Source organism: Orcinus orca, chromosome 2 (genome assembly GCF_937001465.1).
Source record: "Orcinus orca chromosome 2, mOrcOrc1.1, whole genome shotgun sequence".
Taxonomy (NCBI): domain Eukaryota; kingdom Metazoa; phylum Chordata; class Mammalia; order Artiodactyla; family Delphinidae; genus Orcinus; species Orcinus orca.
In genome coordinates, this window is record NC_064560.1 from 66,694,308 (window position 1) to 66,719,195 (window position 24,888).

Consider the following 24,888-nt stretch of genomic DNA (forward strand, 5'->3'; position numbering starts at 1 on the left):
AGTCCCTTTTCTCAATGTTTTTATTGCAGAACAAGTTCAATCAGTGTCAAAGAAGAGGAGCGTGTTACTCATCAAACAACTCAAGACTTGGAGAAGCCCGATAGGTCACCGATTTTTCCACATACAAATGTTAGGAAAAGGGATGTGGTAGAATTTTAACATATTTTATCTTTGTTTACACGCACTCATTACAGTAAATTTGGAGAGTGTAGAAAGATATTAAAATTATTCAGTAAAAAGTTTTTCCCATTTCCACTCCACGGTGGGGTGGAAAGTTCACAGCGTTTCCATATATCCTCTGCCCCCTCAACATGCATAGCCTCCCCTATTATCAACATCCCCCACCAGAGTGGTACATTTGTTACAGTCAATAATTTACACTGACACGTCACCATAACCCAAAGTCTAGTTTACCTTAGGGTTTACTCTTGGTGTTGTATAGTCTATGGGTTTGGACAAATGTATAAAGACATAGGTCTACTGTACACCTGTCATACAGATTAGTTTCACTGCCTTAAAAATCCTCTGTGCTTTGTCTACTCATCCCTTAATCTTAAGTTACATGTGTCTTTATATTTAAAGTGGGTTTCTTGTAGACAATTTATAGCTAAATCTTTTTTATTTTGGCTGCACTACGTGGCTTGCGGGATCTTAGCTCCCTGACCAGGGATGGAACCTGGCCCCTGGCAGTGGAAGCGCGGAGTCTTAACCACTGAACCACCAGAGAATTCCCTTAAGTCTTGTTTTTTGATCCACTTTGTCAAAGTCTATCTTTTAATTGGTGTGTTTACACCATTGACATTTAAAGTGATTATTGATATAGTTGGATTAATATCTACCATATTTGTTTCTATTCCTTGCCCTTGTTCTTTATTCCTATTTTTGTCTTCCACTCTTTTTCTGTTATTTGTGGTTTTAATTGAGCATTTTATATGATTCCATTTTCTCTCCTTTCTTAGCATATCAATTATATTTCTTCAATTTTTTTTTTTAGTGGTTGCCCTGGATAGAATTTGCAATGTACATTTACAGATAATGCAAGTCTACTTTCAAACAACACTATACTGCTTCCCAAGTAGTGCAAGTACCTTATAAAAACAAAATATTCCTAATTCCTTCCTTCTGTCCCTTGCTTGTACCTTATATTACTGCTGTCATTTATCTCACTCATACAGAAGCATATGGAAGTGTATATGCTTATATATACAATTGCATATGCTTATATTGTATGTATAATAAACATACATAATCAAGTACATTGTCGCTATTGTTATTTGTAACAAACTATTATCTGTGAAATCAGCTAAGAATAAGAAAAGTAAGGGCTTCCCTGGTGGTGCAGTGGTTGAGAGTCCGCCTGTCGATGCAGGGGACACGGTTCGTGCCCTGGTCCGGGAAGATCCCACATGCCGTGGAGCGGCTGGGCCCGTGAGCCATGGCCGCTGAGCCTGCGCTTCCGGAGCCTGTGCTCCGCAACGGGAGAGGCCACAACAGTGAGAGGACGGCATACTGGAAAAAAAAAAAAAAAAAAGAATAAGAAAAGTAAAAATTTTTATTTACCTGCATGTATTACTTCTCTAACGCTCTTCCTTTCTTTATGTGGATCTGAGTTTCTGACCCATATCGATTTCCTTCTGTTGGAGGAGGTCATCCAAAGGATGTGACCACAGGATGATGTGTGAACAGGACCAGGGAAATGGGAGGCTCTTCACCCCACCCCTGGCCTTGGCATGTATGCTCTGCCCACCGTTCCCACAGTGGGAGCCATTTTCAAGGATGTAGCTTTGAGCGTGATCTGTTGCTGAGACCATCTGGACAGTATGTGTGACAGAACCCTGTTCAGGCTTCTATATAAACTTTAAGATTATGGTGGGCAGGTGTGGAGATGGACTTCTCTTGCGGTGCCCAAGAAAAGCCTCAGACAAGCCTCAAGATAACTTTCTTACCGAGTTAGGTCGCGTGGACCCCTACTTGAGCCCTAGCTGGCCTCAGAGGGGAAGGTTCTTTTTCCATTCAAGTTCGTGCAGCCAAAACCGAAACCAAAGCTGAGATGCAAGCAAGGCAACCTTTATTCAATGGCCAGAGGATGGAGAAGCAGGAACTTAGTTCGCAAATCAACTTCTCGCCCACGGGGATGATTCAGGCAAGATCTTAAGGGCAAGGTTAATGAGGGCGAGGCATCTACATTGGTTTTCCGGGAATAGCCGTGATTCTTCCTGGAACTGGGCTGCCACCTCCTTTCTGCCCTTGTATGGTTGTTGGCATCTGGGTGGGAAGCGGGGTCGAAGCATTCTGGTGCGGATGGCTGAGATCCTAGTATTATAATGAGATGGTAATGAGCTGCAGGGCGGCTTTGTCGCGCTTGTGAAGCTGAACCAGTTTGTCGCAGTTTTCCTGTGGTTGGAGTCTTGTTCCTGTGCTCTGAACACAGCTAGAGGATATGGTTAGTTGTGGTTTTCTGCCAGTTTACCTGGAGGGAGGGGCCGGGGTATGGTTCTGGGGCCACAGCCTTGGTACCAAGTTCCCGTGCTTGTTAAACCTACCGCCTACCAGACTGGAGTGTCTGCCTCTTCCTTCCGTCTCTCCTCACCCTCTGTGTCCGAGGGCCCCTTTCAGATTTCACCCGGGAAGCTCCAGGTTGTTGGTTTTGAACCAACACCTTCTCTCTGAAGAAACTTCTTTTAACATTTCAAAGCAAGACTGCTGGCAACACAACCTCTCAATTTTTTGTTTGCCTTAGAAAGTATTTTTGGTAATTCCCTGGTGGTCCAGTGGTTAGGACAACGAGCTCTCACTATTGAGGACCCGGGTTTGTTCCTTGGTCGGGGAACTAAGGTACCACAAGCCGTGCGGTGTGGCCAAAAAAAGAAAAAAAGAAAGTAAAAGGTATTCTTCACTTTCGCAGGCTAACTTCTTAGAATACAGAATCCTAGGTTGGCATTCATTTTTTTCTCTCAACACTTCAAATATTTCACTCCATGCTCTTCTTGCTTTCATCATGGTTTCTGAAGAAAAGGTGGTTGTAATTTTTATCTTTGCTCCTCTAGAGGGAAGGCATTTTTTCCCTCTGGCTCCTTTTAAGATTTTTATCTTTGATTTTGTTCAGTTGGAATATTATATGCCTAATAACCCCCGCCCCCCCACCCCCACCCCCCGCCGTTATCCTGTCTGTTCTCTAAGCTTCCTGTATCTGCTATTTGGTAGCTGTCATTAATTTAGGGAAATTCTCAGTCATTATGGTACCAAGCCCAGGTTTAATCTGCTCGCTGCCCGACAGGCCAATATATTGTGGGATAAGTTGCAGCAAGGAATGATGACTTTATTCAGAAAGCCAGCAGGCCCAGAAGATGGCAGACACTCGAGTGCCTCAAAGAACCATCTTCCCCCAGTCAGAATTCCGGCTCCTTTTATACAGAGGAAGGGGAGGGGGCGGGGCCCACCGCAATGTCACCCATTGGTGGGAGCAGGACCGCTAACAGCCAATTCCAAACGGCCTGCGCTAAGGGTCGCGTGCGCCTGCCCCACCCCTATTACAATCATTGCTTTGAATATTTCTTCTGTTCCTTTCTCGCTTCTCTTCTCGGTATTCCCATTACTTGGATGTTATACCTTTTGTAGTTGTCCCACAGTTCTTGGATCTTCTGTTCCGTTTTTTTGTCTTTTTTTCTCTTTGCCTTTCAGTTTTGGAAGTCTCTATCATCACTCTCAGAGGTTCCTTCCTCAGCCCTGTCCAGTCTACCAGTGAGCCTATCAAAGGCATTCTTTATTTTTATTACAGTGTTCTTGATTTCTAGCATTTCTTTTTGATTTTTTCTTAGAATTTCCATCTCTCTGCTTACATGATCCATTTGTCTTGCACGTTGTCTACTTTTTTCCATTAGAGCCCTTATCATGTTAATCATAACTGTTTTAAATTCAATATCTGCTAATTTCAACATCCCTGCAATGTATGAGTGTGGTTCTGATGCTTGCTCTGTCTCTTCAAACTGCCTTTTGCCTTTCAGTGTGCCTTGTAATTTTTTTGTTGAAAGCTGGACATGATATACTGGGTAGAAGGAATGGCAGGAAAGAGACCTTTGGTGATGTGGTGGTGAGGTGTAGGGGTAGGGGAGGTGTTCTGTGGTCCTGTGATTAGGTCTCAGGCTTTCCGTGAGGCTGTGCTCCTTGGCTGTGAACTTTGCAAGTGCCTCTCAGTCCCAGCCCTCTTAAGTGGGGGTGGGGGGCTTAGGAGGGACTGGAGGGAGATAGAGTTGGGTGTTTCCCTTCCCCTGGGCTAGTTAGGCTCTGACAAAAACCCAATAGGTTCGTCTCTGGCAAGGTAGTTTCTCTTGAGGGCAGGCCTTGTTAAGAAGAATAGAATGCTCTGGCATTTTTCAAAACAGCCAGTTTCCCCCTCCTCCTACAGGAAGCATGAGTGGATTTTTCTCCGATCTTCACTGTGAGAACCTGGTCAAGCCTCTGGAGGCAAAACTCACACCAATGTGGGGACCCCCTAAGGCTGGGTCCCCCTGGAGTTTTTATCTCACAGACGGGTCCACACTGAGCCTCCAGCAATTCATCAATTATAGTTCAGGTTTTCCAGCCCCAGCACTGGTTCCTGTGGAGGTTTCTACTCAAGCGTTTCTGCTTCAGTAAATTGTGATTCTCGGTATCTGCATGTCTCTCCAATGCTGGGAGCAGCAATTTGTCCTGTGACCTCACTTCTTTTATGAATCTAAGAAGAGTTGTTAATTTTTCAGTTTGTTCAGCTTTTCACCTGTTAGAATGGAGTGGTGACTTCCAAACTCCTTTTATGCTGGACTGGAAACTGGAAGTCTCAGAAATGTATTTTTAAAGTGTCTGTAGACATCCTTACAAGATGTGAACATTGTTAACAGTCTTGATGCACTTCCATGTATATGCATATAGATACATATTGTGTGTGCATATCATTTCTACATACATATACAATATATACTACTGCTTTCACAGAATTTTACTGAAGTTTGTACAGCTTTGTATTGAGATTTCATACTTCATTCCCATTTGTATTTTTCTATATCATTAAATAATCTCGTTAACAGGAGTTAACATTCAATTATCTAGGTGTAACTAAAAGATGAAGCATGGTAGAAAACTCATCTGTGACATCAAGGAGAGTTGGCTATGAAAAAAGGGTCAATTATCCATGAAATTTTAAGATGACATAAAATTATTTTAGTTCAGTTAAATAGTACATATTGAATACTCTGGCCCTGTCATCTGCATTGAGGATACAGACATGAAGAGAACATAGAGTTTGGCTTGAGGGGCATATACCTAGTTAAGGAGAAGACTGAAAAAGAGAGAATGATAACAAAAATGGTAAGTGCCTGGGCATACATGTGTATATACGGTATCCAGATGGACAGGATATTTGGGGATGAAAGGACAAGCACTTCACCCAGCTGGGGTGGCTTCCTTAAGTTGGGAACACATGAGCTGAGTTTTTTGTGTGTGTGTACACATTTAGTTTTATTATAACAAAGCAACTTGTACACTTTTAACGTTTAAAACTGAGCATCATCTTTCCTTTCCAGTGAAACAAAAAGAAAAATTTAAAAATGAACAGGAACAAAATTGCAATAAAGAATGTCAATTGCAAATAAGATCCTACAGGTTCTGCTGATTCACCCATTGAGTGGCAGGGCTCAAGTCATCTTTAGGAGAGAATTTTGTTTTAAAAATGTCATCTTAAACTGCACGGATGTCCGTTAAACATCACAATTAAACATGCCACAGGAGAAGCCGTGTTGTCAAAATGCCCACTTAACCCACCCAAACATCTCAAACCCACCCTTTGCTGACCTTCTATAACCCCATTTTTAAAAGTTTTTTTTTCTTTCTTTAAACAAGAGAAAGTAGACAGATACACGTTGGTAAATGCTAACTGTCCATATTCACATAGAGACACAGTGTAATCTCTGAGCCCAGTATACAGAGAAGGGAGGAAAAAAGCTAGAATTCTATGCACTACTACACAGGGGCCTAGCACCCTCCAGCTTCCAGCAGAGCTAAGGGAGCAGAAGGTTTTTCTTTTTTCCCACAGAGCATGGTGGTGTTGATTCCATAAAGTTTTTGTTGAGACAGGAAGGGATAAAAATGAATTTGGAACAGAAAGGGGTAGAGATTCTTTTCCCACTGAATTCTGCTCAAGGTATTTCCCCCCCAAATAAGTTGTGAGCCATGGTATAAAGGAGAAAAGAGACCTTAGAAATAGGGCGACTGAGCACAAGAGGAGAAGGAGAAAAGAAAAAAAAAAAGACTGCAACTTGCTCCCAGGGACTGGAGAAAATTAAAAAAGGAAGGTTGGAATCCATCAGTGTTCCATTAGTCATCTTCTCCTTCATCTTCCTCTCCTTCCTCCCCCTCATCATCATCTGCATCTTCTTCACCTTCATCCTCATCCCCTTCTTCATCAATATCTTCCAATCCTTCTTCCTCTTCATCATCATCATCATCTTCTTCTCCTTCCCCTTCCTCATCATCCATGTCCGGAACCAAGGAGTACTGTAATGGATTTGGCCAAATATCATCTTTGATGACCTCTCCTAACTCATCTGCACCTGCATCAGAATGATCAGTAAACCAGGTGAAGAAGCTTTCTGGGTCCTCATGCTGTCTCTTCCTGCTGGCTTTATTCTGCGTTTGACTTGAACGTTTTGTCAAATCCTTTCCGGATTTCCATTTGATTCCAGTGGACTTTAAAGATGGATCACCACTCTCATTCAGATGAAATTCTTTGGAGAGAACTTTATTTTCAAAGTAAGGGTTTTCGTCAAAATAAAAATCTATTCTGTTACCTGATTTAATATCTTCAAATTCTGTCACTTCGACTCTTGTCAAATAACGCAGCGCCCTCCCCAAGCAGTGCAGATACTTGTGGATGGTTAGCAAACGTTGCTCCCCCCAAATTTGGGATATTGGCGATCAATTCCGACCTCTTCTGAAAAACTGGTTGGCGGAGTTTGTTATATTTCTGTTCTACTTTCAAAATCTCCTCACTGGCTTGTTCGCTAAGTCTGTCTATTTCATTTTGTACTTCATTAATATGTTCAATTGCTTCTTGTTGTTCTTTTTCTGAGGTCTCCTTGGCCCCGTCGTGGTTGGAGTTGAGCACCTTTTTACTGACTTTGGCCGCGAGCGCCGACACGGTGCTGCTCAGCGGTCGAGGGGGCGGGGGGAGCGAGGAGGGGAGAGAAGGGAAGGCGAAGGGGGAGGGCCGCGGCTTCCCCTCACGCCACACGCGCGGGCGCCGGCTCCGTCCGGCCGCCTCCTCCCCGTGCTCGCTCGCTTGCTTTCCCTCCCCCTGGCTCGCGCGCGCTGCCCTCGCGGCCTGACGACGAGGGAGGGGCTGAGGCTGCGTGCCGGGCTCCCGCTTACTGAGGTGAGGCGGCGGCGGGCAGGTAGGCGGCTCTGCTCCCTCACTCACGCTCCGCGCTCCAGCTCGCGGCTCCAGCTCCCCGAGCCGCCTCCTCCTCCGCTTCCTCCTCACGGCGAGGGGCGGGCGGCAGAGCCATGAGCTGAGTTTTTAACGCTGATAAGTATTCAGCCAGATGAAGGGAGTCTTAAGGGAGGTAACAGCTGGGCAGAGCTGGAGGCATGGAACCAGGCAGGGTACTGGATGGCAGTACCATGAAGATTGACGGCGCACTGACAGACGAAAAGTTAAGAACTGGGTTAGTAGGAGTTATTATTTTCATTTTGGGCTCAAAGTCTTGTGTTTTCCTGAAAAGAGTATAGAAACTCATGGTTATAATTCTATGTAAAAGCATAGTCCACTGCAGGTCAGTCCCTGGTGAAGCCAAGCCTTACCAATCAGACTATGGTCCAGGAATCCTCTTTTAGAAGGTATGGGACAAGGGTCAGTTTTCTTTTTGTTGTTTTTTTTCCGGTACGCGGGCCTCTCACTGTTGTGGCCTCTCCCGTTGCGGAGCACAGGCTCCGGAAGCGCAGGCTCAGCGGCCATGGCTCACGGGCCCAGCCGCTCCGCGGCATGTGGGATCTTCCCAGACCGGGGCACGAACCCGTGCCCCCTGCATCGGCAGGCGGACTCTCAACCACTGCGCCACCAGGGAAGCCCACAAGGGTCAGTTTTTATAGGATTTTCATGAAACGTAGAATTTAAAATGAAAGTTTTGTACTTGAAGAAGATAAATTTCATTTATCTGAAAAATTTATTTACCTGGCTTCCGTAGAAACAGAGCTTTCATTTTCTTAAAATTAGAAAAATGTTGTATAACAGTAAATATTGAACATAACCTCAATATAGAAAATCTCTGCTTGAAACAAGGGTGTGTACGTATGTGTGTGCGTGCGTGTGCGTGTACCTAAGCATCCAGAACTCAAGTGATGTAGCGTGTCCTTTACCTGGAGGACTAGAGTTACAGAACACAGTTTACAAAGTATTGACTTAGAACAGAGAACTATGAGAGATGAAGGAACTTACAGATGATTTAATGAATTGTCCAGACACTTCATGTTAGAAATAAGAATTCTAAGAGTTGGCAAGGCATTGTAACTTTTTTTTCCCCCGGGGAATGAGACCAAATGATGTGTCAGGCACTTCTAAAAATTCTGATGACTTAATTTCACCACATGCTTTCTTTTGCCCAGAAAGGAACTTGACATAATGGGACCATCTTGGGCCTCAATTCAGGAAATTTAATAAAATACCAAGTATAAAGTTTGTTATTTTTGGAGCACTTTCTGTATATCCTATATTGTGAAAGCATTTTCTATTCATTATCTTAAATTTTTAAAAGATTGTGATAAAATACATATAACAAATTTTTCATCTTAACCACTTTTAAGTATACAGTTTAACAGCATTAGGTAATTCACATTGTTGTGCAACCATCACCACCATCCATCTCCAGAACTTTTTCATCTTTAAAAACTGAAACTCGGTACCCATTAAGGAACAACTCCCATTCCCCTCCTGCCAGCCCCTGGCAACCACCATTCCACTTTCTGTCTCTATGAACTTGACTACTCTTGGTACTTTATATAACTGGAATTATACAGTATCTGTCCTTTAGTGGCTGGCTTATTCCACTTAGCATAATATCCTCCAAGTTCATCCATGTCGCAGCATGTATCAGAATTCCCTTCTTTTTAAGGCTGGATAATATTCCATTGTACGTATATACCACCTTTTGCTTATCCATTCATCTGTCGATGAACGCTTGGGTTGCTTCCTGCTCTTGGCTATTGTGAATAATGTTGCTATAAACATGTGTTTAAAAACATCTCTTTAAGTCCCTGTTTCTAAGAATTTAGGCATATACTCATAAATGGAATTTCTGGATCAAATGGTAATTCTATTTTTAATTTTTTAGAGAACAACCTTACTGTTTTTCATAGCAACAGCACCGTTTTACATTTTCACCAATAGTGCACAGCAGTTCCAGCTTCTCTACATCCTTGCCAACGCTTGGTATTTTGTTTCATTTTGAAAATAATAGCCATCCTAATGGGTGTGCTGTGGTATCTTATTGTGGTTTTGATTTGCACTTCTCTAGTGATTAGTGATGTTGAGCACCTTTTCATGTGCTTACTGACATTTGTATGTTTTCTTTGGAGAAATACCAATTCAAGTCCTTTGTCCATTTTTCAGTTGGGTTGCTTTTGTGGTTGTTGTTGTTGAGTTGTAAGGGTTCTTCATGTATTCTTGATACTAACCCTTTATGAAATAGATCACTTGCAAATATTTTCTCCCGTTCTCTGGGTTGCCTTTCCACTCTGTTGATTGTGTCCTTTGATGCACAGAAGCTTTTAATTTGATGTAGTCCAGTTAATCTTTTTTTTTTTTTTGCTTTTGTTGCTTTGTTCTTTTTGTGACATATCCAAGAAATAAACGCCAAAACCAATACCATGAAACTTTCCCCCTCTGTTTTCTTATAATAGTTTTATAGGGTTCACTCTTATATTTAGGTCTTTGCTCCATTTGGAGTTAATTTTTGTATATGGTGTAAGGTAAGGGTTGCACTTCATTCTTTTGCATGTAGATATCCGGTTTTCCCAACATCATTTGTTGAAGCCACGTGACTTTCTTAAAGCCACACAGCTAGATGGTAGCAAAGATGGGTCCAAACCCCAGTTCCCTGTTTCCAAGTTTTTAGGACTTCCCCTCTATTCTCTGTCAGTGCCCCATTGCCCACTGTTTTAGGTAACTGAGGTATTACTATCATCACACAGAGGTGTGATGGAGCTTACACTCTGAATACACTTGCATTTTAAAGGAATAATTTGTTGCCCATATTTTTAAATAAAGAGATCAACCCCTGCTCCCTGCTCAAACGGTCATCCAGTTTCCCCCCTACTTCACCATTCTACTGAGTTTGGAAAGGAGGCAAAGAAAATCACAAAAATAGTCACTTGTCATTTGTACTTTGCTTCACATAATTATCTTTATTAAATCACGGGGCCCCTTAAGCACCAAGTATCTTTCCACAGGGAAAGAAAATAGGCTTGCTCAATGAGCTGTAAATATTTGAAAATATGAATTATGAAATGATTAATATGAGAGGTCCAAACTTAGCTAACTTAATTTCTATACTACATTCTATCTACTGAGACTCTCTTTGATCATGATTCTAGTTTTATTCATAGCTAAACTGTCTTCTATCTAATTTTCTTTGCAGGAGTTGGAACTTAATATATCTCAGAGGGAAAGATTTATGAGTAAAAATCATAAGAGTAAAAATATTTAAAAATCACTTTCAAAATGTGTTAAACAGGACAAATTTCATTCTGTGTAAGTCTGTGTAACTCTATGAATATTGGGTCTCACAGAGTCCAGGCTCTGCCGGGTGTTGTATTTAAAGAAACATAACCTAGAAATGAAAAGTAATTAGAATATTCCAATGTTATCAATCATATGCCTATTGATTAACACCAAAGTAGATTCAATTCATCACCTACATTTCTTTCAATCTATGGCTTTTTCACACTTTGCAACTGTCCTTCCAGCTGAATCAAATGTCCTCCCTAACACCTATCCAGTGACCTTTTATATTTTACTCCTCCATTTCCTTCTAGAATCCATTTTCTTCCTCAGGTATTTCCTTCTTCAAAGACTGTACTGCTTTGCACAATAAAGGCGATAGGAATGAACACCTCTCATCACCTTCACCCTCACCAATGATGGGCCACCATCATTCCGGCCCAAATTGCTACATCAACATCTAAATGGTCTCCTTGCTTCCACCCCAGCCCCTTACAGAGACCAGATGGTCCTTTAAAAATGTATGTTGGTCTGGTCTTACCTTTCCTCCTCCCCTGAGTTTACTGTCTGTTTCCCCTACTAGACAGTACTCCTTGATGGTGGGGAATTTTGTCTGTTTCCCTGCTGTATCCCCAGGGAAGACAACAATGATGACAGGTAGATGAGATGCACCCTACATTTGTTGAGTGAAAAACTGAGCTTATTAACAAACTTCTTACTTCTTTTGTAAATACTGTTTTTTTTTTTTTCTGTAGAGAATCCTCTCTTAAAAGTTGGCATGATTTAGGCTTCATATTACAGAAAAGACAGCTTGCTTTATTTCACATAAATGAGTAGCTTATGTACATTTTGAACATGGCCAATATGATACCAATAAGGCTTCACAACCAATGATGTGAGCAAATCCTATACTCAAGGAAAACAAATTCTATATCTCTGGCTGCTTTCCTACCACTACCTGACATGTCACAATTCATAAATATATATATATATATTTTTTTCTAGTAGTTTTCTTTTAATAAAGGGGGGACTAAGAAGAAAGAAGTGGCTTAAAAAATAAGGAAGTTAATGTGTTCCTATTACTGGAAATACAGAGGTAGCCAGATTCTAGCAGCTGGATGATGGCCTTGAGCTTGAAGGTGCTTTTCATGTCTCTCTCTGACAACTGGTACTATGTGTGGACACTTCCTGTGCCCCACCTCATATCCTCTGAGTCCACCTTTAATCTAGCCATGGATGCAGGAGTCAGTTCTGCCCAAGTGTATAAGCACCTTGCCTCAGCTGCACAGTGTATTTTTTACTTTCTGCTTCTCTGATACCAGATATGGGACTCTTCTGGGAACAAGCTTGTCCAACTAGTGAACCAGTGAATGGTCCAGTCACAGAATCATCACTTCTTTTGTGAAGCCTCTGTGAGGCAGCTAAACCAACTGGAGGACCAGCTGGACACTTTTGCATACGCAAATGTGCAAGTGTGAAATTAACCTTCAGTGCTCCAACCTTTGACCAACAGGAGATGGAAACTGTCAGATAAGCGTTTCACTCCTCCAATGCTTGGGTGACATTTCTCAGTCCAATTCTATACAATTCCTCAGAGCTTCCCAGCAGGACCAATGTCCAGTTGCCAACAACAGTGACTAGTTTGATACCGTACCCTTGAATTTACTTTTCTATTTCATTCTTCAGAGTCTCCCTACTCTTGTTCCCTGGGCTCATTTACCAAAATAAACTACCTACGTGTAAACCCTTGCCTCAGGCTCTGCTTTCAGGGGAAAACCTAGGCTATGACAGCTGGCACCATAAAGGGCCCTGGAAACGAGTCACTCAGGATGGATTCTATGACTGCATCGTTCACTGGTCAGATGGCAATGAGGACCCCATTGTTGGTAGAAAGTAGGATGGTGCTAGGCCTTGGCATGCAGTATCATTATGACTAGTAAAACCTCCTATGATGGAGAATTGGGATGAAGAGCAGGTGGAAGGTGAAACACTGGCTTAAGTGAGGGAAATCTAGGTTAAGACAGTAAACTTTGTGTTCATGCTGGTCCTCTTCATGGTTGTAAAATGGCTGCTGGTAGCAAACAGGGCTATTTAATGATTCCTCATTCATGTCCAGAAGAGAAAAAGTAATTTTTTCTTTAGTGTGATCTTGTGGACCTCCTTGAGCCAATTTCTGCTGCAAAGAAATGCTGTTAGGCTTGAGTTTCTGGATGGATCTTGGACCAGGGCACTGGAAATTATTTACTGGAATTACTGATTGGGTTTACTTAGGTCATTCATGGGCCACTTATGGGGTTCACATCTTTTCCAAATGTTTCCAAACTTCACAGTTTCGAAGGAGACTAGATTGGATGTTAGAGGATCACCTACAATATTCACTACACCCTTCTTCTCCTGGTCCCTTTGATGAACGTCTCATCTTCCTTGGGAAACTTGTTTAACCTCTCTGTGTGTCAGTATTCTCATAAATAAAAAGGTACTTACTTTGAAGAGTTGTTGTGAAGATTAAATAAGTTAGAACACCTAAGTGGCCTAGAATAGTGCCTGGCACATAATAGGCACTCAATAATGTCAGCTATTATTAATATTGTTGAACATATAAATGTGTGTATATACATTCGCATATATATTAGTATATTTAAAACACATTTTATATTTATCTATTTGTTATTGGATTTCACTTCCAGTCATCTCTGTGTTTCCAGTGCTTGAAGTGAATAAAGATCTGCTGAATGAATGAATGAATGAACAAATAGAATATATGTCATATACATATCTGGAAGGGAGAGATTGCTGTGGAGAGCTGGGGGAGGAAGTAAGGTGGTCTGGGCAGGTTTACTGGAAGAAGTGGAATCTCAGCAGGCACATGAAGGATAAATTAGCTTTTTATAAGGTTGAGGATTAGAAACAATATTAGTATGAGGAATTGTGTGTGTAAAGATACAGAAGAGAAAATAAGTACCAAATATTTGAGGGAACAGACCGATTTGGGTAGAATGGAAGGTGTGGCAATGGACATGAGACTATTCCAATAGGAGAAGAGTGATTTTATGGAAAGAACCCAAGCTTTGGAATTTTACCATGATTTGACTCTTAACCCTATTGCTTACCGGTTGTGTGGCCTTAGATATATTACCTGACCATTCTAAGCTTGTTTTTTTTTTTTTTTTTTAATCTGGAAAATGAAAATAAAGTGCATAAATTGCAGTGTTTGGGGGAAAATTAGCAAAAATATACATAGAATGCCTTTCAGATGGTAAGCACATGATAAAAGCAGCTGTTAAATTGATTGTTATACCGGCAGGTAGTGTTAAATTTTTTTTTTTTAATACAGGAAGGGTGGCATTTTAACATCGTTTGATAGTATAATTGAACCATCAAAATTTACGGAGTGCTAAAATCCAGGAAATGAACCAGCAAGTCTGGCAGACACGGCCAATGCATGGAAATCACTGCCTTCTTTGGGAAGCAGCAGAAGGTAATGGAAATATTTAAAATCCTGTGATAGGATTTTGTGGATTCCTTTTTTAGATTTAGTTTTAAAATTCTGCTTTCAGGCAGACAATTGCTTTCTTTATGGAATTGTTTGGTTTTTCTGCAGTATCAGGTGACACTTTCCTTTCTAAAAGCCAACAATCAAGTCTTTATCAGTAAGTTCATATATTGACTTTTGCCATGGTCAAGTCCGAAGTTCTTCCCTGTCAGTAGAGTGAGTGGAAGAGATTCTGATTCTTTTGCATCTTAATTATTTCTACTGATAAAGCTGTAGCTAGAAGAGACTTTATCATTATCACATTATTCTTAGGCAAAGGCCCACAAAGAGTAAACATCAGTATTGTAAATAAATTCATTTTTATCATTTTTTTTAAGATTCTGCATTTATATCTTATGATATTTGTCTTTGTCTGACTTACTTCACTTAGTATGATGATCTCTAGGTCCATCCATGTTGCTGCAAATGGTATTATTTCATTCTCTAGGTCCATCCATGTTGCTGCAAATGGTATTATTTCATTCTTTTTAATGGCTGGGCAACATTCCATTGTATATACGTAACAGAAACAGACTCACAGACTTAGAGAACGAACTTATGGTTACCAGGGGGAAGGAGGGGGGGAGGGATAGATTGGGAGGTTGGGATTGACATGTACACACTGCTATATTTAAAATAGATAACCAACAAGGACCTACTGTATAGCACAGGGAACTCTGCTCAATATTCTGTAATAACTTAAATGCGAAAAGAACTTGAAAAAGAATAGATACATGTATATGTATAATGGAATCTCTTTGCTGTACACCTGAAACTAACACAACATTGTAAATCAACTATATTCCAATATAAAATAAAAATAAAATAAAAAAAAACATTAAGTGAAAAAGAAAAGGGTGAACACCAGTGCTTTTCAGAATGTGCTGGTTTTATAGCTTCAGTTGTGACTCACCCTTTGCAGCCACAAACCACCGGCTGCCTGATGCCCTCTCAGCTCTCATTTTGGTATTCTTTGGACCTTTTAAAACACAAATTGATTATGGATTTTCCCATTTCTACTCTAATTACCTTAACCTTTGCTATTCTAGGCAAGCAATTTAGGAGTCCACTGCACTTACATTCCAAAAATGAAAATAAAAAGTGAAAGTGTTCCCCTCAATGCATTTGTATTCCTGAAGTGAATTGTCATAATTTAGAATTCTGTGGGAGGAGGACACAGAAAACTTGACAGTTGCCACTCATGTTTCCTGAAGAAAATATGACCAAAACCACTTTTGATTAAGTGAGTTTTATCTCTTGGGGCTTGAGGGGTAGGAAAAGGTCATTTGGTTTCTACAGAAAAATTTTGGTGAGAGATGTGCCTTGAATTTAAATAACTTACATATCTGACTCAAAATTAGTCTCAAAAGGAAGTTTTAAAAATGATCTTCTCTTCAGATTTTCAGTTAGAAGTCAGAATTAGCATTTTTTTACCTATTGAAAAAGAATATTCCCATCCATTGGAGGCAATGTATCATCATGGTTATTGTCACCCCTGGTTTTAGGATGAGATAGCTTAGGTTCATCTCCTGTCTTCATTACTTACTATTAAGTGATCTTTGGCAAGTTACACAACTTGTCTGAAAAATGTACTTACCTCATAAAAGTGTTGTGAGGATTAAACAGTTAGCAAATCAATTTCTGCTTTCCAGTAGTATTTAATAGGTGGTGGCATGCCATTCATCTTGCACTTCCACTAGAAAAAAAGAATAAATTACAGAAATCACATTTTAAAAGATATCTGAGAATAGTGAAAACAAAAAGGACTAAATGAACTAACATTCCAAAAAAGGAAGAGCTCTTCCTAGGTAGGTGAGCTGATTTTATTCTTTTCTTCCTTATGCATTTGCTGAGTCCAAGCATGGGCTGAGGATCAGGCAGAGGGGGCTATACTAGGGGAAGAGAAAATGGCAGAGCCTTAGACCACCATATGGCTTGTCTGCCAGTTTAAAATCTAGAAAACACCCAAATGTACAGACAGCTTTGCCTGATGGGATCTTTGCTGAATGCTGAGTTGGGGGGTATAAGAAGCTAGGTGCTGGATTGGAAAGGCAGAGTGAAATATTTTGCAGTGTCATAGTGCTGATGAGAAAAATTCTCCCTGGAGGCTATGTCCTACAATAAACACATGATAGCGCTCATCTTTGAGACATACGAACACAGAGGTGAAATTAGTCTAGGTAGAGCTGACATCCAGTTCCTTGGAAGCTGATTCCTGAGTGGATTGAGGTGATCAACCCCTCATCTTATCTGTATAACAGAGGGCAAGGTGAACCATCTCTGGAGGAGAACAAGAGTAACTTCAGTTTTCAGTGGTTCCTTTACACAATATCTGGCGTACAAGAAAAAAACAGGATACATGCAAAAAGGCAAGAAAATGTTTGCTAATAACCAACAGAAAAGGCAATAAAATAAATTATCCATATGTTGTAGTTAATAGATTTTCTTATAAATATGTTAAAGAAAATAGAGAAAATGATGGACAGAATGGATAAAAAGAAAAATTCAACAAAGCTTATGTCAAATAATCAAGTAGCCATTTGAAAAATGTAATATCTATACTTAAAAACTCATTGGATGGGTTTAACAGCAAATTGATCACAGCAGAAAACAAGATTAGTGAACCCAAAGAAAGGTCAATAGAAAATTCTCAAGCTAAAGTACAAAGAAGGTAAAAAAGGAATAGAAAAAATGGAACAGAAAAGATGTGTGGGATAATATCAAAACCATTTAATTATGTGTAACATGTGCTTTCTCAATCTAAGAGCATAGGAGAGAGAAAATAGGGCAGAAACAACATTTGAAAAGATAGTCTGAGAATTTTCTAAAACTCATAAAAGATATTAACCCACAAATTCAAGATGCTCAGAATCAGAAAAAAAATAAAGAAAACCATATATAGGAATATCATAATTAAACTTCTGAAAGAAAATATAAAAAGAAAATATTAAAAGCAGTGAAAGGCAAAAAGATTGCTTTCAGAGAGGTGATAACAAGACTATGAGCAGAGTTTTCAAATGAATATATGGTAGCAAGAAGACAATAGATTGACTTCTTCAAAGTGATGAAAGAAAAAAAGACTTCATCTATGAATGCTATACATAGTGAAAAATAATCTTCAAAAAGAAAGGTCAAATAAAGGCATTTTAAGTTGTATAAAAGCTGAAAGAATAGTCTCTGGTAGATGTTCACTACAAGAAATACTAAAAGGAACTGTTCAGAGTGAAGTAAAGGAACCTCCAAATAGATACACAGAACTCCAAGAAGGAATGAAGAACTGGTTAAATATATAGAAAAATATTGACTTTTTTTTTTTTTTTTTTTTGCGGTACACGGGCCTCTCACTGTCGGGGCCCCTCCCGTTGCGGAGCACAGGCTCCGGACGCGCAGGCTCAGCGGCCATGGCCCACGGGCCCATGGGCCTAGCCGCTCCGCGACATGTGAGATCCTCCCGGACCGGGGCACGAACCCACGTCCCCCGCATCGGCAGGCGGACTCTCAACCACTGCGCCACCAGGGAAGCCCTATTATACACTTTTCAGCAAACTAAAAGAAGAAGGGAATCTGTTATTCCCTGATATTCCTTCTCAGAATTCTTTAATCTGATAAACGTTATAAAAATAAACACCAACGGCTAACATCATACTTAGTGGTAAAAATGCTTTCCCTCTGAAATTAGAAATAAAACAAGGCTCTTCATTATCATCACTTTTTTAATTAACATCATACTTAATAGTATGAAGACTTTCCCTGAATCTAAGAATAAGACTAGGTATTGACACTTCAATTTAGCATTGTATGGAAGTCTTAGCCAGAGCCACAAGGCAAGAAAAAGTTTAAATAAAAGATATAAGCATTGGAAAAGGAAAAGGAAAATTTGTCTTTATTCATATATATTATATATATAATAGGTAGATATATTATATACCTTCAAAATCTGAAATAATATAAAACTGTTGATTCCATTCATATGTAGTTCAAGAACAGGCAGTAATAATTGATGCTGGAAGAGGCGAGAATAGTGGTTACATATGGAAGATGAGTAGTTATTGCCTGGTAAGGGTCATAAACCTCCGGATGCCAGAGCTGTTCTATACCTTAATCTGGATAGTAGCTGCACTAATATACATTGAGAGACACTATATGCCTTTGCACATGCAGCAAACAAGAGACCATGCATTTACACAGCTTATGTTCTAGTGAGGGAGACAGACACCAGGCAGTCAACTTTAGTAACAGGTGTTGGGTGCTGTGGTAGAGGAAGCAGTGGTGGCCCCATGCACATGGAGCAGGGAGAACTCTCTTATTCCAGGGAGGAGGGCGGACTTCCTCAAGGAAGAGATGGCTCAGCTGAGAACCATTAGTCATTAGGCAGGGATAAGAAGCTTAGGAGGAAGAGAATATTCTGGGCAGACAGGAAAGAACATGCAAAGGCCTGGAGGTGAGAGAGTGAGGCATGTGCAAGAAATTATAAGTTTGTTATGGCTGGAGTACGTGTCCTGGTTTGGGGCTGGTGAAAGGGGTGTGGAGTACACATCGCCCCCTTGCCCCAGGCGAGGTGGAGAGCGCGAAGGAGATGACAATAATCAGTGGGGGATGAAACTCGAAACTGGAGGAATAAGATGTTTAACATCTATTGCTCTGCAAATCCAGGGAGCCTGGGGTCCCGCTGGGTCCCCTTCCCACCCAGCTATCCCAAACACTCCGTCTCCAATCAGAAGGAGATTTAGAAGCGAAGAGCTGCCCGCCGCGAATGCCTTAATGCTCAGGCCGGGTAGAAAGCGGGTTAGGATCTGATCCCACTGAATAGAGGACGCAGGAGCCTCCCGCCCTTGGTGCTCGGTGTGGCGGCGGCGCGCTGCGCGCTGCGCGCTGCGCCAGGGCGGGCGGCGGCGGCGGCTGCGGCGGCGCGGGCGCCGTGATGCATGTGTGACACCCGTGGACTCCTGCCTCCGCGGGGATCGCCCCAGCGCAGCGTTCGCGGGAGCTGCCGGCGGGGCCACCAAGGCGGACGCCGTTGCGCCCGCACCCGGAGGCGGCCGCCCGCGGATTTCCCACCCAGGTAGGGGACTGTGTTGCTCGTTACGGCGCGTGCAGACCCGGCCGCGGCGCGGACCCCACGCGCTCCTGGGGCTCCCAGGCTCTCCTGCCAGGGCTGAAAACGTACACGGTGCTACCTTCGAATGTTGTTTATAGTAAATGGCACGAAAGACAGGGGAGAGACTTGGAAAGCCGGCGCAGAAAAGCAAGGACTTGCCCGCTGCCCGGGGCTGCGCGCCTCTTTGAAGGTGGCATCCCCAAGGGCTGTTTTTAAAGCGTGTTTCAACTGTTAGCGCCATGCATAGTTTTGCAACTTAGGCTACGGACGTTTATAACTCCCTGTGCATAAGCTTTCTAGTCACTGCTCTTAGTTTCAATTCTTAGATGGATTTTTGTTGTTGTTGGTTTGTTCTTAAAGGACATCAAAACCAGGCTTACACCTGGTGGTTCTGGGTTGGGGTTTGCGTGTATTTCTGTATGTGGAGGGCGCTCTCCGCGGGTGTGGGACCCGTTTCTTAGGGACACAGAGAGGATTTGTTTATAGAGGGATTTTAGCGCAAGGAAAAGAACATGATTTGTTCTGCAGGGACAGGTGAGCAAATGCGTTTAGCCAGGGAGGAGCGAGGCACTGCCGTTTCCTCCGCAGACGGGTGTTAGATATCTCTGCTGTCCAGGGTTCAGCCGGGCTGCTGAAACAGGATCCTTTAACCAGAAACCACAGATGCAAACTAGCTCTTTCTAAAGGTAACTTAACGTCGATGTCTGGGGCTCTGAAAAGAGCAGCCCGGTAGGGTGGGGTAGGGTGGGGTACTGGGGTGGGGAGGGGGTGCCGGGGGTGCCTGCTCATTTTTTCAAAAGCTTGTTCAGAGGCAAATGTGGGCGGCTTTAAGGTTCGGAGAGTGACAGGTGAAGGATGAGGTATATACCTGTGCGGGAGAATTGGGTCTTGTAGCCAGCTCAGCGGTCCTTCTGGTCTACCCTGGTCTCTTCTGCTTCTTGCCCTTTCTAGAAGATGCTTCTGCTTCTTTCCCTTTCTAGAAGACTTACCCTGCTTGCTCCAGTGGGTGCAGCAGACGTAGTACAGGCTCATTCTGCATCTTTCTTTAGTCAGCAAATACTAGTCGAACACACAGTATGTGTCAGAGGCTGGATTAATCCTTCGGGGTGCAGAGGTGATGAAAACAAAGTCCAGTTCCCCAGAAGCTCACACCTGGTGAAGAAGAAACACCTGTAACAATGAGCTGTGATCAGTTCAGTAATGCAGGTGTGAAAAGAGTGGTGGGAGCAGGGAGGAGGAAGGAATTAATTGTGGCAGTGATTATTTTTAAAAGGAAGTTCTCCTAGTTGAGGCATTACATGGATTTCAGTAGGGACGGGGTCCCTGTCTTGGTCCCTTGGTCTGTGAGTGACCCCCATCGCTCTCCCACCTCATCAGCATCAAGGCTACTGGATGGTCAGAGCTCTACAAGTCACAACAGGGCTGACATTTGCAGTACGTGACCAGATCGATCCCAGTAGACACAGACATAGGATGACACCAAGGGAAGAGTGTGCCCAATGCAGGAGATCAGCCTTTTTGTTTTTTTAATGGAACATTTTCCTAAATTCTAGGACCAGGAAGGTTTGGGAGCAGTACACAGAGGCAGGGATTCTGGATAATTCTGAGGGATTCTCAGAGCAGATGAACTACCTTCATCTCCCTTGGGTCCCTGACCTGTCTGTGCTTGTCCCAGCTCAGTTCAAAAGGAAAGCTCCAACCTTGATTGTCTCTAAATAGGTGGGATAAAGGAAAGCTAAAGCTGTTTCAACCAATGTGCTCTGGGAAATAAAAATCCAATCTGATGGATGTTTTTTCCTGAACAAAAGCTGTAGTGGGTGATGAAAAATGGTAGGATGATGAGCTCTTGTGTTATGTATGTTGCCAGAGATGCGTATCACATGCGTTTTGTAACCTAGACCATCACTAAGGTATTTAAAAAGCAGGTTGGCACACTGCAAGGAGCGTGGGCTCTGATGCTCAAACAGACCTCGGTGAGTGTCTTGGGCAGGTTATTTAGCCTCGCTTTGAGCTTTGGGTTCCTGATCTGTAAAATGGAGATAACAGTGGAGTTCTTATAATATAATTACATCATAGATGCTTAAAAATATGTGTTTATTGGGAAATGATCATCATATAAATTGCTTGGCACAAAGTAGGTGCTTAAGAAATGGCAGTTCATTCATTGAGTACCTACGACGTGTCAGGTACTGCTCTATGTGGGGGGAATACAGAACTGAACGAAATGAAGCCCGTCAAAGAGCTCACCTTGTGCGTGCATGCGTGTGTGTGTGTGTGTGTGTGTGTGTGAATATGTGTATAAGATAATGGACAAATAAATAAGTAACTAGATAGTGATGCATTATAGTGGAGAGAAATGAAGCAGAGTAAGAGGAAGGGGGAATCTTGCCAGAGGGTGGGGTGGGGATAGTTATTTTTTAATACAGTTTGATCAGGGAAAGCTTTGCTTGTAAGTGACATTTGACCAGACCCCTGGGGAAGTAAGGAGCGAGCCAGGCAGATGTCTGAGGAAGAACATTCTGGGCAGAGTAACAGCACCTGCAAAAACCCTGAAGCAGGAGAGAGGTATGTTCCTAAGAAAACCAGAAAGGAGTCCAGGGAGGCTGCAGTTGAGTGAGTGAGGGGAACAGCAGTAGGATTTGAGGTCAGAGGGGTAATACGGCAAGGTCACTTGGGTATTGCCTCTTATGATTTCTATTTGTCACTAAGATTAATATCCTGAGCTTTTGCGGAAGGAATTGGCTGAAATCCTACACTCTATGTTTAGAAGAAGGCTGGTTGGGAGACATAGATTCCTGTGGTCACTCAGCCTAAGCAAATGCAGCCAACAGAGGCATAAATCTTTGCAAGGTGTTGAGAAGCTCTGTGCCAAACAGTGTTCAGCTATCCTTCCAGTCCTTTCCAGATCAAGGACTATTTTAGTGCTTCTTTTGAACCTTAGTCTTATGTTCATTTCCTTTCCCACAATGAAAGAAAGGGTCACCTTTAGTGAATAGTCCTGCAGGTATTGTCCTTGTTAGTTTTGATTCTTTATTCTTTGAGAATGACAGTAGTTTCTATGGCTGTGGAAAGGTGTTAGAATCAAGTGGAAATATACTGACCATTGGTGTACCACGGGGTGCATTTACATAATATCATATGATGCATTTATTTGAGGCTTCTGTCTTGTAGGCTGAATATGAAGACCACAGTTTGCTGCTTTGCCCCTCTGAGACTTTGTTCCTCTAAAGAGCATGGTTTTGGCAAACTAATGTCACCAAAGGGGATAGCGTGGGGGGAGGGAGGAGATATAAATTAGGAGTTTGGGATACATGTATACACACTACTATATATAAAATAGGTAAACAACAAGGACCTACTGTATAGCTCAGTATCTGTAATAACCTATAATGGAAAAGAATCTGAAAAAAAAAAGTGTGTGTGTATATATATATATAACAAAATCACTTTGTGGTACACTTGAAACTAACACAACATTGTAAATCAACTAGACCCAATTTAAAAAAAAAAGAGCATGGTTTTAGGATTTGAGAGCTCCACCCCACTGCTGTTCTTGGTGCTGCAGGGCTCCTGCAGTGTTTTCCTTGGACAGAAATGGGGCTGGATGCCTGAGAACCTGGTCAAAGCTCCTGTGGAACAGGCTGTGATGAGGCTAGCTCCTGGTTGGGTGGCTGGCTGGGTGTCCCCCAAGTCAGCTCAGAAGGTGACATTCACCTCTGTGAATTTTCCCCATCCAAGGTGTTGCTGCCTCAGAAAGCCAATCTGTCCCTCTGGGCTACATCACGGTGACCTTGCTCACTCCCATGCCAGTCTATTGATTTGTAATGGCTGGGACACTGTGTGGCATGGTGGTGTGTTTTCTTCCTGCAGACCCCCCTTAGTGAGAGCTAAATCATAAGGAGAAGCTTTCCTGATGAACACATACTCAGAGCAGAGCAGATGAGATGCCTCCCCTAGGGGCTGATCACACACATTAGGGATGACCTTGCCAATGGGACTACAGAGCAAACCTCCCCACAACTTGTGGCTTAAGACAGCAACCATTTCTCATTTTCTCACTTGTCTATGGCTCATCCAGGCAGTTCTGCAGATCCAGGTTGTGCTTGATTGATCCCGGCTGGGTTTGCTCATGTGATTTTTGTCTGCTGTTGGAGTGGCTAAGAGCTGGCTGCTTTAGGATGGCCTTAGCTGGGATGACTTGGCTCTGCTCCAGGTGGTATCTCGTCCTCCAACAGGCTAGCCTGGCATGTTCACATGTTATCTCAGGAATCCAAGGGAGAGTGGAAAATTGCATGACCTCTTGAGCCCTAAGCTTATAACTGGCACACTGTCATTTCAGTCTTGTCTATTGACAAAAGTAAGTCACAAGGCTAGCCCAGAGTGAAGGCGTGGGGAATAGAGTACACTTCTTGATGGGAGGAGCTACGTAGTCACATGGCAGAGAGCATGGATACAGGGAACGGGGGAGGAATTGGTATATCTGTGCAATCAATCTACCATAGGGACCTTAAAGTTTAAGTCCCCTTGGCTAAGGCTCCTTTTCTCCTGAACTCTGCAAATGCCTGCAACTTGCCCTTTTTCTTTTCTTTTTTTCTTTTTTTTCCTGTATTTTTCTCTGTTTCCATGGCTGACCAACTTCAGACATAGGTATCTTTAGATAGTCATTCATTCACCAAACATTTCTTGAGTGTTCCTTACATGCCAGGCATTGTAGGCAGGGGATACAGCAGTCAGGGTAGCAAGGTTCATCCTCATGAAGGATTTATTCTAGTTGGGGAGATAATATGTAAATAAGTAAATGTGTAATATTATGTGATGAGAGAATATCAAGTGAGGAGAGGAGGATGGGGAGTGCCTGGTTGAATGGGGGTGGGGAGTGGGGTGGGTGTGGTCAGGCTGACATGAAGGAAGTGAAAGAGTGAGCTACATGGATATTTGGGGAAAGACCCTTGTAGGCAGGGAAAACAACAAGTGCAAAGGCCCCAAGGGAACAGTGTACTGGCGTGTTCTGGGAACAGCAAGGGGATTCATGTAGAAGGAACTGAGAGAAGAGGGGGATGGAGAAGATGAGATCAGAGAAATGGTGGAGAGCTGGGTAATACAAGGTTGTCTAGCCTTGTGTGGACTTTGGCTTTTGCTCTGAGTGAGATGGGAAGCCATTGGAGAATATTGAGCACTCATTGACATTATCTGATTTAGGTTTTACAATGATTACCTGAGCTTTAGACTTTAGAATAGACTTTAGAGATTAAGGGTGAAAACAGGGAGATCAGTCAGGAGGCTACTGCAATAATCCAGGCAAGAGATGATGGTGGTTTGGACCAGGGTGGAGAGTGGTGATGGTGAGAAGTCATCAAATTCTGGATATATCTTGCTGATGATGGGTTAGATGAGAGAAAGAAGGGAGTCAAGGATGACTCCACATATTTTGACCTGAACAGCTAGAAAGAGTGGCCCTTTACTGAGATGGAGAAGGGACAGTTATGGGGTTCAATTGGACATCCAATGGGA

General features: G+C 42.3%; 2 protein-coding genes across 4 annotated transcripts in view; one reads left to right on the forward strand and one right to left on the reverse strand.

Annotated features, from left to right (window-relative positions):
• Positions 1 to 5,465: 5,465 nt before the first annotated feature.
• On the reverse strand, positions 5,466 to 19,618 carry LOC101270262 (uncharacterized). Its single transcript, XM_033414842.2, is given in 3 exon segments — positions 5,466 to 6,877; positions 6,879 to 7,541; positions 18,966 to 19,618. Coding segments are annotated over 3 exon segments (1,845 nt in total). The 3' UTR covers positions 5,466 to 6,348.
• Positions 18,909 to 24,888, forward strand: part of SV2B (synaptic vesicle glycoprotein 2B) — a 203,957-nt gene continuing 197,977 nt past the window's right edge. For 2 of the 3 annotated variants that reach the window (XM_049707016.1, XM_049707015.1), the window contains exon 1: positions 19,859 to 20,063. The gene's annotated coding sequence lies outside the window, so the exon portion shown is untranslated. Of the gene's footprint in view, positions 19,342 to 19,858; positions 20,064 to 24,888 lie in introns of those variants that run through there. The other variant, XM_049707014.1, reaches the window with a different exon arrangement.